The following is a 14,840-nucleotide window of genomic DNA, read 5'->3' on the forward strand; positions in this document are numbered from 1 at the left end:
GAAATATGCGCTCGCAAGAGCTGTAGCGCACAATACCGTAAGCTGCAATGACTGCTGTCTGCGCCGTTCGCTGCTGACAAATAAGTTAACTCTCGTTCTATCTGGATTGACCTTCGACAACCAAACTCTCATTACGCCTTGATGAAGTCAAGCATTCCTATTCGCCCCTAGTCTAGCTATTGGCGTTGTACACCGGTCAGATAACCAGTCCACTGCGATGCCACTTAAAAATTTGCTCGCAGGCATTTAACTATAACTCTGTCCGTTCACACCGCACAATATGTGTGTCGGCCAACACGGTGAACAACGCTTAATCGCAAGGACTCAATATAGAGAGTCGCACTTCGATTCGCTCTCGACAGAGGTGGTCTCCCAGTGAAGTACTGAGGAGAGACTCATTCCTCGCTCCAAGAGCGAGAACGCAACGGCGCCTCTCCACGCCAGACGTGAAGGGGTATATCTTTCGGTCTCTTCCATTACTCCTTCAGCTCAAGGCGTCAGAAATATCGTCTGCCAATCAGCATTGCTATTATAAAACGGGAGAATGACGTTTCGTTTAAGGCGACCAATCCGGAAACCTGTAGTATCGGCGTTTGGTCTTTGCTGTCTCCCTGTGAAAATTTCTGAAACTGCATGTTATGTGTAAAGAATGCGTAGGCTGGCCGCTCCCACACAATGTAGCGGAATTTGCTTTTAAGCCGAACACGGGGTCGTTCCTACTTTCCTTCGGGCGAACGCTGTCCGCTCCACGGGCGGCCACCGACCGACGTAGATGGGTTGGGACTGGCCTCCTGGCGTGCGGGTGCCTCTCTCGCACTAAAAGCTCCTGCGACCGTCGTGTCTGTAATGTATACGTGTACGCCAGCCTCGAGTATTTCAACCACGGTGCGCACTTGCGATTTATAGTTATTTGCATATTGTTTACATGAATTCATACAACGTTGACTTTGTCTTATCGAGTTTGGGTTCGAATGAAGCGTCTTGATGTGCGGAATATGACTGTGAAGACGGAATATGTAAGTAATGAAGGTCAGGACACCACGACGTCTTACACAACTAAGAACCAATCAGACTAAAAATAGTGTAACACTGGTACACTAAGTGATCAAAAGTATCCAGACACCCACCAAAACAGACGTTTTTCATATTAGGTGCATTGAGGCGCCACCTATTGCCAGGTACTCCATATCAAGGATCTCTGTAGACATTAGACATCGTGAGAGAGCGGAAAGGGGCGCTCCGCGAAACTCACTGACTTCGAACGTGGTCGGGTGACTGGGTTCAGCCGCGTGGGATTAGCCGAGTGGTCTAAGGCGCTGCAGTCATGGACTGTGCGGCTGGTCCCGGCGGAGGTTCAAGTCCTCCCTCGGGCATGGGTGTGTGTGTTTGTCCTTAGGATAATTTAGGTTAAGTAGTGTGTAAGATTAGGGACTGATGACCTTAACAGTAAAGTCCCATATGAGTTCACACACATTTGAACATTTTTGACTGGGTTCACTTCTGTCATACGTCTGTAAGCGAGATTCCCACACTCGTAAACACCCATGTTTCCGATGTGATAATGGAAACGTGAAGGGACAGGTACAGCACGAAAGCGTACAAGCCGACCTCGTCTGTTGACTGACAGAGACCGCCGACCCTTGAAGAGTGTCATAATGTGTAAGACGCAGACATCTATCGAGACCATCACACAGGAATTCCATACTGTGTCAGTATCCATTGCAAGTACCATGACAGTTAGGTGGGAGATGAGAAAACGTGGATTTCATTGTCGAGCGACTGCTCATAAGGCACACATCACGCTGGCAAATGCCAAAAGACCCCTCGCTTGGTGTAAGGAGCGTAAACATTCGACGATTGAACAGTGGAAAAACGTTCAGTGGAGTTACGAATCACGGTACACAATGTGGAAATCCCATGGCAGGGAGTGGGTATGGCGAATGCCCAGTGAACATCTGCCACCGTGTCTACGCCAACAGCAAAATTCTGAGGCGGTGGTGTTATGGTGTGGTCGTATTTTTCATGGAGGGGCTTGCACGCATCGTTGTTTTACGTGGCACTATCACAGCACAGGCCTACATTGATGTTTTGAAGCACCTTCTTCCTTCCCACTGTAGAAGACCAATTCGGGCATGGCGATTGCATCTTTCAACACGATCGAGCACCTTTTCGTAATGCACAGCCTGTGGCGGAGTGGTTACACGACAATAACATCCCTGTAATGGACTGGCCAGCACAGAATCCTGCCTGAACATCTTATAGAACATCTTTGGGATGTTTTGGAATGCCGACTTTGTGCCAGGCCTCACCGACCGACATCGATGCCTCTCCTCAGTGAAGAACTCCGTGAAAAATGGGCTGCCATTCCCCAAAAGACCTTCCAGCACCTGATTGAACGTATGCCTGGGAGAGAGGAAGCTGTCATCAAGACTAAGGTTGGACCAACACCATATCGAATTCCAGCATTACAGATGGAGGGCGCCACTAACTTGTAAGTCATTTTCAGCCAGGTGTCCGGGTACTTTTGATAACATAGTGTAAGTTGTCTTTCACCCCTGCTATTCCATCTATACGTCGAAAAAGCAATGCTGAAAATAAAAGAAAAGTTCAAGAGTGGGATTACAATTCAGACTGAAAGAATATCAATGATAAGATTCCCTAATGACACTGCTATACTCAGCGAAAGTGAAGAAGAATTACAGGATCTCTTGAATAGAAGGAATAGTCGACTGAGTACAGAATATGGATTGAGAGTAAATCGATGAAAGAGATAAGTAATGAGAAGTAGCAGGAATGAGAAACCCGGGAAACTTCTAATCAGAATTGGTGATCGCGAAGTACCGAAGTTAAGGAATTCTCCTAACTAGGCACTAAAATAAGCCATGACGGATGGAGCAAGGAAGACGTGAAAAGCACTGGCAAAAAGGGCATCCCTGTCCAAAGGAAGTGCACTAGTATCAAACATGCGCCTTAATTTGAAGAATAAATTTCTGAGAATTTACGTTTGGAGCACAGCATTGTATGGTAGTGAAACATGGACTGTGGGAAAATCGGGGCAAAAGAGAACTGAAGGATTTCAGACGTGCTGGTGCAGAAGAAGGTTCAGAATTAGTTGGACTGATAAAATAAAGAATGAGGAGGTTCTCCGAAGAATCGGACGATAGTACACGTATTAAAACGTCAGCAAATAACTTCCATGCTACTAGAGGCATCTGTAGAAGGTAAAATCTCTAGACGAAGGCAGAAATTGGAATACATCCAGCAAATAATTGAGGAAGTAGGTTGCAAGTGCTGCTCTTATGGTTCAAATGCCGCTGAGCAATATGGGACTTAACTTCTGAGGTCATCAGTCCCCTAGAACTTAGAACTAACTAACCTAAGGACATCACACACTTCCATGCCCGAGGCAGGATTCGAACCTGCGACCGTAGTGGTCGCGCGGTTCTAGACTGAAGCGCCTAGAACCGCTCGACCACCCCGGCCGGCTGCTACTCTGAGATGAAGAGGTTGGCACAGAAGAGGAATTTGTGGTGGGCTACATCAAACCACTCAGAAGACTGAAGATGCCCTCTCCCGCCTCCCCCTCCCCCCCCCCCCCCCCACACACACACCTCCAAAAGGAAGAAGAAAATCAGTTAACACCGATATTCTTCACTATAAATAAACAAACACTACATTATCAGTCAGTCTACCACTTCGCCCTCTAACTCCAATGATAGCCGCGTCATGTAGAATGGACGCACAGTACGAGTCTACGTCTACGTCGGTACTCCGCACGGTATGTAGCCGTGAGTACATATGGTAACATCTGGTGCAGCTAACTGATCCCCTCTTCCACACCCCACTCGCGAATGGAGCGTAGGGTAGAATGATTGTTGGTAAACGTCTGTATTACCTCAATTTCCAGAGCTTTAAATGAAACAACAAGTTCACTGTTACCAGTCACCGTTTTATTTATTTCCACGATGCGTTTCGAAGGTTTAAACCTCCATCATCTGGTGGATTTACATTAGTAAGTATTACATTTGTGTGTGTGTTGTGTTACGAGTTTTGGAGGAACTTGTGGCACTGCCTAGTGGAGAAACGAGACGCTGTTTCAGAATATGGTTTAGGATTACTTTTGACGAAAAATTAAACTGATATCTAATGGTAAACATTAAATAAGTAAACTACAGTACCTTCAGTGATCACAGGTTCCTTTTGCTGTCGTAACACATCACATGTATACTGCCACATTTGTAAACAAATATGGCGTCTGGAATCAGCTGGGTGCAAGGTTTGTATAGCAGAAGTGAAGACATAATCGTAAAGTGCAAAGAATATACATCATAACAATATTATTACAGAATAATTGCTTTAAGCATTTAGCGGTGTTTGTTTTGAGGTGTCAAATATATGTGTGTGTACTTCTGGTGGTATATAAATCCAATTCTGACAAGTTAAAACAGCAAACATTCGTACTCGTTTATACAATCAGGTGAAATGTTAAAATGGCTTAAACTTCATACTTATTGATAACAATTAGGTGAAATGTTACAGACTATAATTACAATGATCATATTGGCTACAACAGTAAAATCATACATACATTACACTCTTTGATTGAGGTTAATAAACAGATGTGAAGTGAGGGGCTGGAGGCAGAAGGAGAGGTAGAGAGAGAGAGAAAGTGTGTGTGTGTGTGTGTGTGTGTGTGTGAAAGGGAGAGGGAGAGGGAGAGGGAGAGAGAGAGAGAGAGGGAGAGAGAAAAGAGTGATTATATGAGAGGAAACATTTACATGGGAAGGAGTCTTAAGATTGCATGTTGCATATATTAGCTGCCTAATGCAACATGCAATCTTAAGACTCCTTCCCATGTAAATGTTTCTTCTCATATAATCACTCTTTTCTCTCTCCCTCTCTCTCTCTCTCTCTCTCTCTCTCTCTCTCACACACACACACACACACACACACACTTTTTCTCGCTCTCTACCTCTCCTTCTGCCTCCAGCCCCTCACTTCACATCTGTTTATTAACCCCAATCAAAGAGTGTAATGTATGTATGATTTTACTGTTGTAGCCAATATGATCATTGTAATTATAGTCTGTAACATTTCACCTAATTGTTATCAATAAGTATGAAGTTTAAGCCATTTTAACATTTCACCTGATTGTATAAACGAGTACGAATGTTTGCTGTTTTAACTTGTCAGAATTGGATTTATATACCACCAGAAGTACACACACATATATTTGACACCTCAAAACAAACACCGCTAAATGCTTAAAGCAATTATTCTGTAATAATATTGTTATGATGTATATTCTTTGCACTTTGCGATTATGTCTTCACTTCTGCTATACAAACCTTGCACCCAGCTGATTCCAGACGCCATATTTGTTTACAAATGTGGCAGTATACATGTGATGTGTTGCGACAGCAAAAGGAACCTGTGATCACTGAAGGTACTGTAGTTTACTTATTTAATGTTTACCATTAGATATCAGTTTAATTTTTCGTCAAAAGTAATCCTAAACCATATTCTGAAATAGCGTCTCGTTTCTCCACTAGGCAGTGCCACAAGTTCCTCCAAAAATCGTAACACAACACACACACAAATGTAATACTTACTAATGTAAATCCACCCGATGATGGAGGTTTAAACCTTCGAAACGCGTCGTGGAAATAAATAAAACGGTGACTGATAACAGTGAACTTGTTGTTTCATTTAATGTCAGTAACAGTCACGGTAAAGCCTAACCTAAAAATGTTCCAGAGCTTTCTTGTTGTGGTCATTTCTCGAGATGTACGTGGAAGGGTGTAATATGTTGCCAGACTCTATTGAAATTTCACAGGTACAGTTCTTCGTGATGCACAACGCCTCTCTTGTGGCGCGCGTCGCTTTGAGTTTGTTGAGCATCTCTGTAAAGGTCTCGCACGGACTAAACAGATCCCATGCTGGACAGCGCCGCCCTTCCTTCCATCTTCTCTATCTCTTCTATCAATCCTACCTAGTAATGGTCCCAGACTAATTAACAACAACCAAAAAACCGGTCGAACAAGCACCTTGTAAGCCCCTTCTTTAGGGGACAGATTACATGTTCTTAAGATTCTTCCAGTGAATCTCAGTATCGCATATGCATTTCATACTAATTGTTTTAAGTCGTTATTTCACGTCAGGTCGCTCTGGATAGCTACTCTTAGATATTTTATGGTAGTTTCTGTTTCCAGCAATTTCTCATCAGTAGCGTTGTTCACAGTAATGGAATTCTTTTCCAATGTGTGCATAACATGTTACATTTATTTTCGAACAGGGTCAACTGCCGGACTCTGCACCATTCATCAATCCTCTGAAGGTCCTTGTGCAAATGAGGTTGCAACATCTCTCTTAAAAATATCGACGTTGAGACCTTGATGTTCGCACGAAGAAGCACCGATATTTAAAAAAAAAAATTGCTCTTAAAAATCATACGACGATGTTTTTACGCAATTTTTATGTATTTTAGAAAAATTAGAAACAGCACGTCAACATGATTTTATTTGTGAGTAGCTTAATAAATGAATGTGAGTTGTGAGGTTAGAGGTATTTTAAAGCACAAAGGAACTGGAAACAGTCACCTGTTTCTTCACAAATGTACTTATATCTACCTACATTTCTTGACGTTAAGTTACGTGAGGCACGATGCGATGATTAACTATCTTCATGTAAATCAGATTACGAAACTAAATAAAATGGATCTCGTGAAGAAAATTCGTTTTTTTTATATTTTTAACGATTAAACACTTTTGAAAGCGAATTTAGGGAAAGAAGCTTAGTTAATCTAAGAGGGTGGTTTGAAAAGCTCTCGGAATCAACACGAGAGGTCAGCACAAGCGCAACGAGTTGTTCACGTGATGTCCATTGGACTGTTGCCTGTAAACAAGTGCCACGTTGGTGCTCTTGGAAGAGAGCTGTGGCAGTGAGGTGGCTCTGTTGTTCTCATGTAGTGATTTGCGAAGATGGAGAAAATCGAGATTCGAGCAGTGATTAAGTATTTCGTAAAGAAAAGTATGAAAGCAAAGGACATTCATGCCGATTTCCAGAATACACTGGGGGACTTTGCTGCTTCATACTCAACAGTTGCAAAGTGGGCAAATGAGCTTATATTTAGTCGGGAGAACTTAGATGATGATCTGCACAGTGGTCGGCCAAGATGTGTCACTACTCCAGAAATCATTGCAAATGTGCACAAAATGGTCATGGAGGATCGCCGATTGAAAGTGCGTGAAATTGCTCACGCTTGCCAGATGTCATCTGAAAGGGTATATCACATTTTAACTGAAGAATTAGACATGAAAAATTATCTGCAAGATGGTTGCCGCGACTCTTGACGCAGGATCAAAAACGAATGAGAATGGTCATATCGGATCAATGTTTGGCCCGTTTTAGGAGAAACGAACAGTTTTTTTGCGCCGGTTTGTGACCACAGATGAAACTCGTGTGCACTTCTATACCCCAGAGACAAAACAACAGTCAAAGCAGTCGAAACATGCTGATTCTTCGCCACCAAAGAAAGCAAAGACAATTCCTTCGGCGAGAAAGGTCATGGTATCAGTGTTCTGAGATGTGAAGGGGATTCTGTTTGTAGATTACCTCCCCATTGGACAAAAGATTACTGGAAAATACTATGCTAACCTCCTGGACAATTTGCAACAAAAGATACGCTAGAAAAGGTCAGGTATAGCGAGGAAGAAAGTCATCTTCCATCAAGACAATGCGCGCCCGCACACATGTGACGTCGCCATGGCAAAATTACACGAATTAAGTTATGAACTGTTGACACACCCGCCTTATTTACCTGATATGGCTCCGTCAGACTTCCATCTCTTCCCAAAACTGAAAAATTTTCTTGGTGGACGAAGATTCACTTCAAACGAAGAATCGATAGCAGGAGTTAACTATTTTGCAGGCCTGGAGGAAACTCATTTCCGAGATGGGATAAAGCCACTAGAACATCGTTGGACCAGGTGCATTAATCTACAAATAAACAAAATGTATCAATGATCCAAGTACTTTTTTTCTACTCATTTCCGAAAACTTTTCAAACCATCCTCGTAGTTCCAAGCAGTCTTGTTTCCTTCTTATGTGAAGATTACCGCAATCTGCGAGAACAAGAGCTCGCTTGGCACAGATGAGGCAACCGTGGGAAGATACGCCTTTGAAATTTTTGCAAGTTTTGGAGAAGTAACTTCAGGCCCTCCTTGACTTCAGTATGGTCCCTTTCCATTGGTGTAAGAGGAGACAACAGATGCATCTGAATCTCATTTTCACTAATGTTTCCACCAGATGTCGATCACTTAGCCGTCATGTTGTAACGCCGGAAATGCATATCCTGCTATTTCCATCTATCGTACTATAAATTTTTTCCTTATTTTGTTACCTGAAGATATGACTTTTCTGTGTCTTTATATACTGTAATTGTTTTACTATATATATATATATATATATATATATATATATATATATATATATATATATATATATATATGGCTCTGAGCACTATGGGACTCAACATCTTAGGTCATAAGTCCCCTAGAACTTAGAACTACTTAAACCTAACTAACCTAAGGACATCACACAACACCCATGCCCGAGGCAGGATTCGAACCTGCGACCGTAGCAGTCCCGCGGTTCCGGACTGCAGCGCCAGAACCGCTAGACCACCGCGGCCGGCCGATATATATATATATATATATATATATATATATATATATATATATATATATTTTATTTCTATTTTTACGCTGGGTCTTGCCTAGGGAAAACTATGCTATCGAACGAATACATAGATAGGTCGTGTGGAGAACCAAAGTGTTTAGGATCTTTGGTAGTGTGAACTCGGCCGCGTGGAGCGCGGGCAGAGGGGAGTCTGGCTGGAGTAGTGCAGTGGAGCAGGTGTGTTATGTGACGCTCCCGCGAGTTGCCGCGCTTTCGGGGTTTGGCAGCATGTAATTGCGCTCGACTTGCTATAATACACTCCTGGAAATGGAAAAAAGAACACATTGATACCGGTGTGTCAGACCCACCATACTTGCTCCGGACATTGCGAGAGGGCTGTACAAGCAATGATCACACGCACGGCACAGCGGATACACCAGGAACCGCGGTGTTGGCCGTCGAATGGCGCTAGCTGCGCAGCATTTGTGCACCGCCGCCGTCAGTGTCAGCCAGTTTGCCGTGGCATACGGAGCTCCATCGCAGTCTTTAACACTGGTAGCATGCCGCGACAGCGTGGACGTGAACCGTATGTGCAGTTGACGGACTTTGAGCGAGGGCGTATAGTGGGCATGCGGGAGGCCGGGTGGACGTACCGCCGAATTGCTCAACACGTGGGGCGTGAGGTCTCCACAGTACATCGATGTTGTCGCCAGTGGTCGGCGGAAGGTGCACGTGCCCGTCGACCTGGGACCGGACCGCAGCGACGCACGGATGCACGCCAAGGCCATAGGATCCTACGCAGTACCGTAGGGGACCGCACCGCCACTTCCCAGCAAATTAGGGACACTGTTGCTCCTGGGGTATCGGCGAGGACCATTCGCAACCGTCTCCATGAAGCTGAGCTACGGTCCCGCACACCGTTAGGCCGTCTTCCGCTCACGCCCCAACATCGTGCAGCCCGCCTCCAGTGGTGTCGCGACAGGCGTGAATGGAGGGACGAATGGAGACGTGTCGTCTTCAGCGATGAGAGTCGCTTCTGCCTTGGTGCCAATGATGGTCGTATGCGTGTTTGGCGCCGTGCAGGTGAGCGCCACAATCAGGACTGCATACGACCGAGGCACACAGGGCCAACACCCGGCATCATGGTGTGGGGAGCGATCTTCTACACTGGCCGTACACCACTGGTGATCGTCGAGGGGACACTGAATAGTGCACGGTACATCCAAACCGTCATCGAACCCATCGTTCTACCATTCCTAGACCGGCAAGGGAACTTGCTGTTCCAACAGGACAATGCACGTCCGCATGTATCCCGTGCCACCCAACGTGCTCTAGAAGGTGTAAGTCAACTACCCTGGCCAGCAAGATCTCCGGATCTGTCCCCCATTGAGCATGTTTGGGACTGGATGAAGCGTCGTCTCACGCGGTCTGCACGTCCAGCACGAACGCTGGTCCAACTGAGGCGCCAGGTGGAAATGGCATGGCAAGCCGTTCCACAGGACTACATCCAGCATCTCTACGATCGTCTCCATGGGAGAATAGCAGCCTGCATTGCTGCGAAAGGTGGATATACACTGTACTAGTGCCGACATTGTGCATGCTCTGTTGCCTGTGTCTATGTGCTTGTGGTTCTGTCAGTGTGATCATGTGATGTATCTGACCCCAGGAATGTGTCAATAAAGTTTCCCCTTCCTGGGACAATGAATTCACGGTGTTCTTATTTCAATTTCCAGGAGTGTAGTTTCTGACACGGTGTCGCGGACGGGAAGCATTAGCTGGCGCATATCAAGAGCCCGTTTCGCTTGGCGACCATGTCGAGAAGAAGGCGCGCCAACATCGAGCTTCTGCAACAGCGACGACCGACAATGAGTGACTGTCGCCACCTCCTCGACAGACCTCAGCTTTTCAAACTGTTCAAATCACAAAATTACAGCAACGTAGCATGAACCTTTGTTGCTCATTGTCCCAATTGCATTACCAAGCAGGGTCCCTTCCTTTTCCGGAATGAACCTGAGTGCCGTTGAAATTCAGACGCCAGCGTTGAAGTAATATCATTCCATTTCACTGCTTTAATTTCAAAGTTCAGTTAGTGTATTCATAGCTGGCTACAGTATTTAGATTACACAAGCACAAATTAAGAGTGCGAGTTTTGTTACCATATTTTAGCTTACCTGTGACCGCAGCTCAGCTTGGTACGTACTAAATTTTACTATTGTTAATCGTTCAGAATCATTTAATTCAAGTTCAAAGTTAAATCTCTTATTTCTAAATTGCGTAGATTCAAGTAGCTTTTGAAATGATTGTTGAGGTAGCCCAAGACTAACCGTATTTTACTGAATTTCGATGTGCTTCAGAAACAAAGCTCACTATTAATTTCAGTCACTAAATTAACTTTCAATTTTCCGGTTTTATTAATTCTTTTGCTAAATTAAGTCAGAGTGTAGCGTAATTTATTACTTCTGACTAACTTTCAGTTTTCACACTACACGTATCAACCTTCAGTTGTCACGCTTCTAGTGCTAATTATATGTGTAATAACCTTTCTTTTTCAGTTACTATAGTAATTGTCCATAGGACTGGCGACCGTAATTTCCCTCAAATCTCAAATATCTAATTACCGCTAGTTAATTGTTAACGTAACGGCCTCACATTTACTTTCTTTATTAACTTTACCCCTTTTCAAAATTAATTTCCACCAGTTTCATTCGCATTTTTCCTTTCATTTAGATGTAACCCTTTCCTCCCTCTTTACCGACAGATTAACTTCGGTGACGATTGCTTTTCCCAAATTTCCATTAGGTACACGTGGTTTAATTTTTCACTGTCATTAAGGTCGATAAGTGAGGGGGAGGTTACAACGGTTTTGTGTGCCAATCGCTTGTGGTATTTCCAGATTCAGATTCTGAATCTTCTTTCTTCGACTAATCGGTTTTGTCGTTCTTGATTGCAAGTGCAGTAATTCCCTTACATGTTCATTTAAGTAACTAATTACCTTTGATTTAGCGACAGCATCTTTGAAATGCATGAACTTGAATCTTGGGTCAAGAGTTTTTAAAACTTCCAATACAACAGAGTGATCTAAGTCATCGAATCTTCTTGCCAGTTGTTTATTTATTTCTTTTTTAAATTTAATTTGTAGGTGTCGTACTTTCGACTGCGTATCGAACACACCTGGCCAACGGGATCACTTTGTTTACTGTAAAGTAACTGTCCCCTGACATTGCTTTTGTTAATTTTTCAAACGGTGGTAGCAATTCCGCCATTTCTTTGACACGGTATAACTCGCTACTAGAATCCGTTGAGGGAGCCTCACCTCTAGTTAAAAGTATCTCTCTGAGTACAAATTCTATCGTATGCGAAAGTCAGGTACCATTTTCTTCAATTTGGACTTCTTGCAGTCCCGTATCTAGCTATCTTTCCCATAACTCGTTACTTGCACTGATGCTCCCTTTAATATACTTGACAATATCTCGAATCTTCAGTGTTTTACATCATCAATACATGTATTTACGACTAAGTAATCGTATGAACAAAGCAAGGAATAATCTTTTTTTTTCGCCAAACGTGTCGCGATTGACCTCCATAACAGTGCTGTCATTAGCCGTGAGGATAGCTGAAAGTGTTTCAATTGAATATTCCATTCGGAAAAACGATTTGTCAGTTTTTAGGTGATGTTCAGTTCAAAAACATCTAACGTTCCGTCGAAGAGGTGAATCTCGTGTATAAAGTGAATAGTAATGACCATAAGTAATTCGTTTTGCATTGCTACAGAAGAATGTTGAAAATTAGTTGGAGTGATGAGTTGAGGAATGAGATGTCCTCTGGAGAATCGGCGAGGAAAGGACTATACGGAAAACACAGACAAGGAGACGGGACAGGATGGTAGGACATCTGTTAAGACATCACGGAATAACTTTCATGATGCTAGAGGAAGTTGTAGAAAGTAAAAAGTCTAGAACAGGGCTTCACAACATACGTGCTCGCGCAGCAAGCTGTGAGCAGCAAGGCGCGAGCACGGAGCAGCGCGAGCACGCTACCCCCACTACCGGACCAGAGCGGAGAGTGGGGAAAGTCACGTGGGGCACACAACAGCTGCCGCCAGTCAATGTAAATCCGCGGCCAACTGCAGGGATATCACTCACGAATTATTACTGCGACTAATGAAACAAATAAAGGAGAATGTACACGTGCCACATAATTTTATTAGCTTAGTGTATGCCTCTACATTCGCGTTAATTTGTGAACTGTTACACAATAAAAGGTGTCACTGAAGTGTGGGATTCTCGGTTATCTTGTACTTTTTGCCCTTTACAATTGCGTCTATGTTCGGAGTAATTGTTCTTGTGCATTTTAGGCGCAGCGTGCAGTTTAAATTTCGATCAGACAATGCGTTTCTCAGGCGCGTCTTGTTACATTTCATTGCAGAGAACAGTTGTTCACAAACATACGTGGAACCGAACATTGATATTATTGTAGCCGCCAGTTTGTGCAAACGAGGAAATCTATCCTGAGGGAAGTGTCTGTAGAATTCCAAAATGTTTTTCTTGTTCGGAAATTTGTCTCTGCAGTCTCTGTCACACTGCAGGTCAATAACTTCTTGCTGCAGCTCAGGACGAATCTCTTAAATATTCGCTGAATATGGAGCGAACAGATCAAAATCACTGTCTAGTGCTGTCAGATCTTGAAAGCGCTGATCAACTAAACTATGTGAATAACGTTCACAGTCTTTGTGAAAATCTTGCATGGATGATAATTTAGGAAAATGAGCTAGGTTTCCTGTTTCCAGCTGACTCACCCAAAGTGTCAATTTCATTTTAAAAGCTCGTATTCGATCTATGAAATGAGTAATTAGCAGATCTTTACCTTGTAGTGAAAGGTTCAAAGCATTCAGATGGCTAGTTAAATCTGCTAAGAACGCGAGATCACATTCAAACGTGCGCGCACATTTCCCCTCCCTCCCCTCCCTCCCTACTCCGCGACCTTGCACCTGCTCGCGAGCACGTGCCTGAGCAGACGCGAGTACTCGCGCTCAAAACCGGCCAGTTGTTAAGCCCTGGTCTAGAAGGAGATTGAGTCTGGAATACATCCAGGGGAAGACTGAGATTGGAATACATCCAGCAAATAACTGAGGGCACAGGCTGCAGGTGCTACTCTGAAATGAAGAGGTCGGCACAGTAGAGGAATTCGTAGCGGGCCGCATCAAACCAGTCAGAAGTTACATATTCTGTAGTACAGAAGCAACTGGCCATCACAAACGAAGGAGACAGATACTAACAACAAAAGCCATCCATAGTCGCAAGCCAGCATCCAGCATTACGCTTGAAATAGCTATGTAACATGTAATTTTCTTTGCACCATCTGAAGATGAGCCTGAAAAGATTCGAAAACCGGTTCATGGAATGAATAAATCACTATTTCAAAAAGTGACTGGTTGCAGTTTTACGTATTTACTTTGAATAAAATGTCACGGATTGTTTGGGAAAAAAAGCTTAATTTAAGCTCCAGAATAGAAATCGGTCACTCACCAGCCACGTGCAGGTTGAGGAGTAGCCAGTCGTCTGGCTGAGCCACGGCCGGCACCTCCAGCTCAGAGTCCAGCAGCCAGAGCCGTGGGGGAGAGGCGGAGAAGTTCGCCTCAGAGCGGGACGTGTAGGTGACGGGCACTGGCCACACGGTGTCTGCGTCCGACAGGTACGGTGCCTGCAAATTCACACAGGTGGTTCCGTGAGGGCTGCAGAGTAGACCTCAGTGGGAAGTGGGAAGGGAAACACTAGGTTCACATCGATAACACGTCTGCGTGACGTCACTATGACGTGGACGTGCGCGGTTTCGACCGTCGTGGACATCTAGCGACTTTCGTGGTCGTGTCGAGTATGAGCGTGATGGGCCTCGTTTGCAGTGGCCGTCCATCTTGTGTTTACGCAGAGGTATCACTGTGGTGAGCCTACAGTCTCACGATTTCACTCGGGAATTGGCACCATCATCGTGTTGATACATGACACCACCTAGGAAACGTTCGATCTGCAATATTGTGACTGTCTGCTGTTTTCAATACCTTATTATTACCAAGAATGAACGTAATGTATGCGTAACAGTTATGTTCTTTTCAGAAATGGTCTGTAAATACCCAATCAGTATGTGTGCGCCTCATTAACATTAAA

General features: G+C 44.1%; 1 protein-coding gene across 1 annotated transcript in view; it reads right to left on the bottom strand.

The window, feature by feature from the left end:
• The window catches only part of LOC126252003 (aminopeptidase N-like), a 130,381-nt gene that overhangs the window by 36,531 nt on the left and 79,010 nt on the right, over positions 1 to 14,840 (bottom strand). The window contains exon 11 of the mRNA XM_049952786.1: positions 14,205 to 14,379. Coding sequence (XP_049808743.1) covers positions 14,205 to 14,379 — 175 coding nt within the window. The remainder of the gene's footprint in view (positions 1 to 14,204; positions 14,380 to 14,840) is intronic.

This window comes from Schistocerca nitens, chromosome 4 (assembly GCF_023898315.1).
Source record: "Schistocerca nitens isolate TAMUIC-IGC-003100 chromosome 4, iqSchNite1.1, whole genome shotgun sequence".
In the NCBI taxonomy this organism is placed as follows: Eukaryota; Metazoa; Arthropoda; class Insecta; order Orthoptera; family Acrididae; genus Schistocerca; species Schistocerca nitens.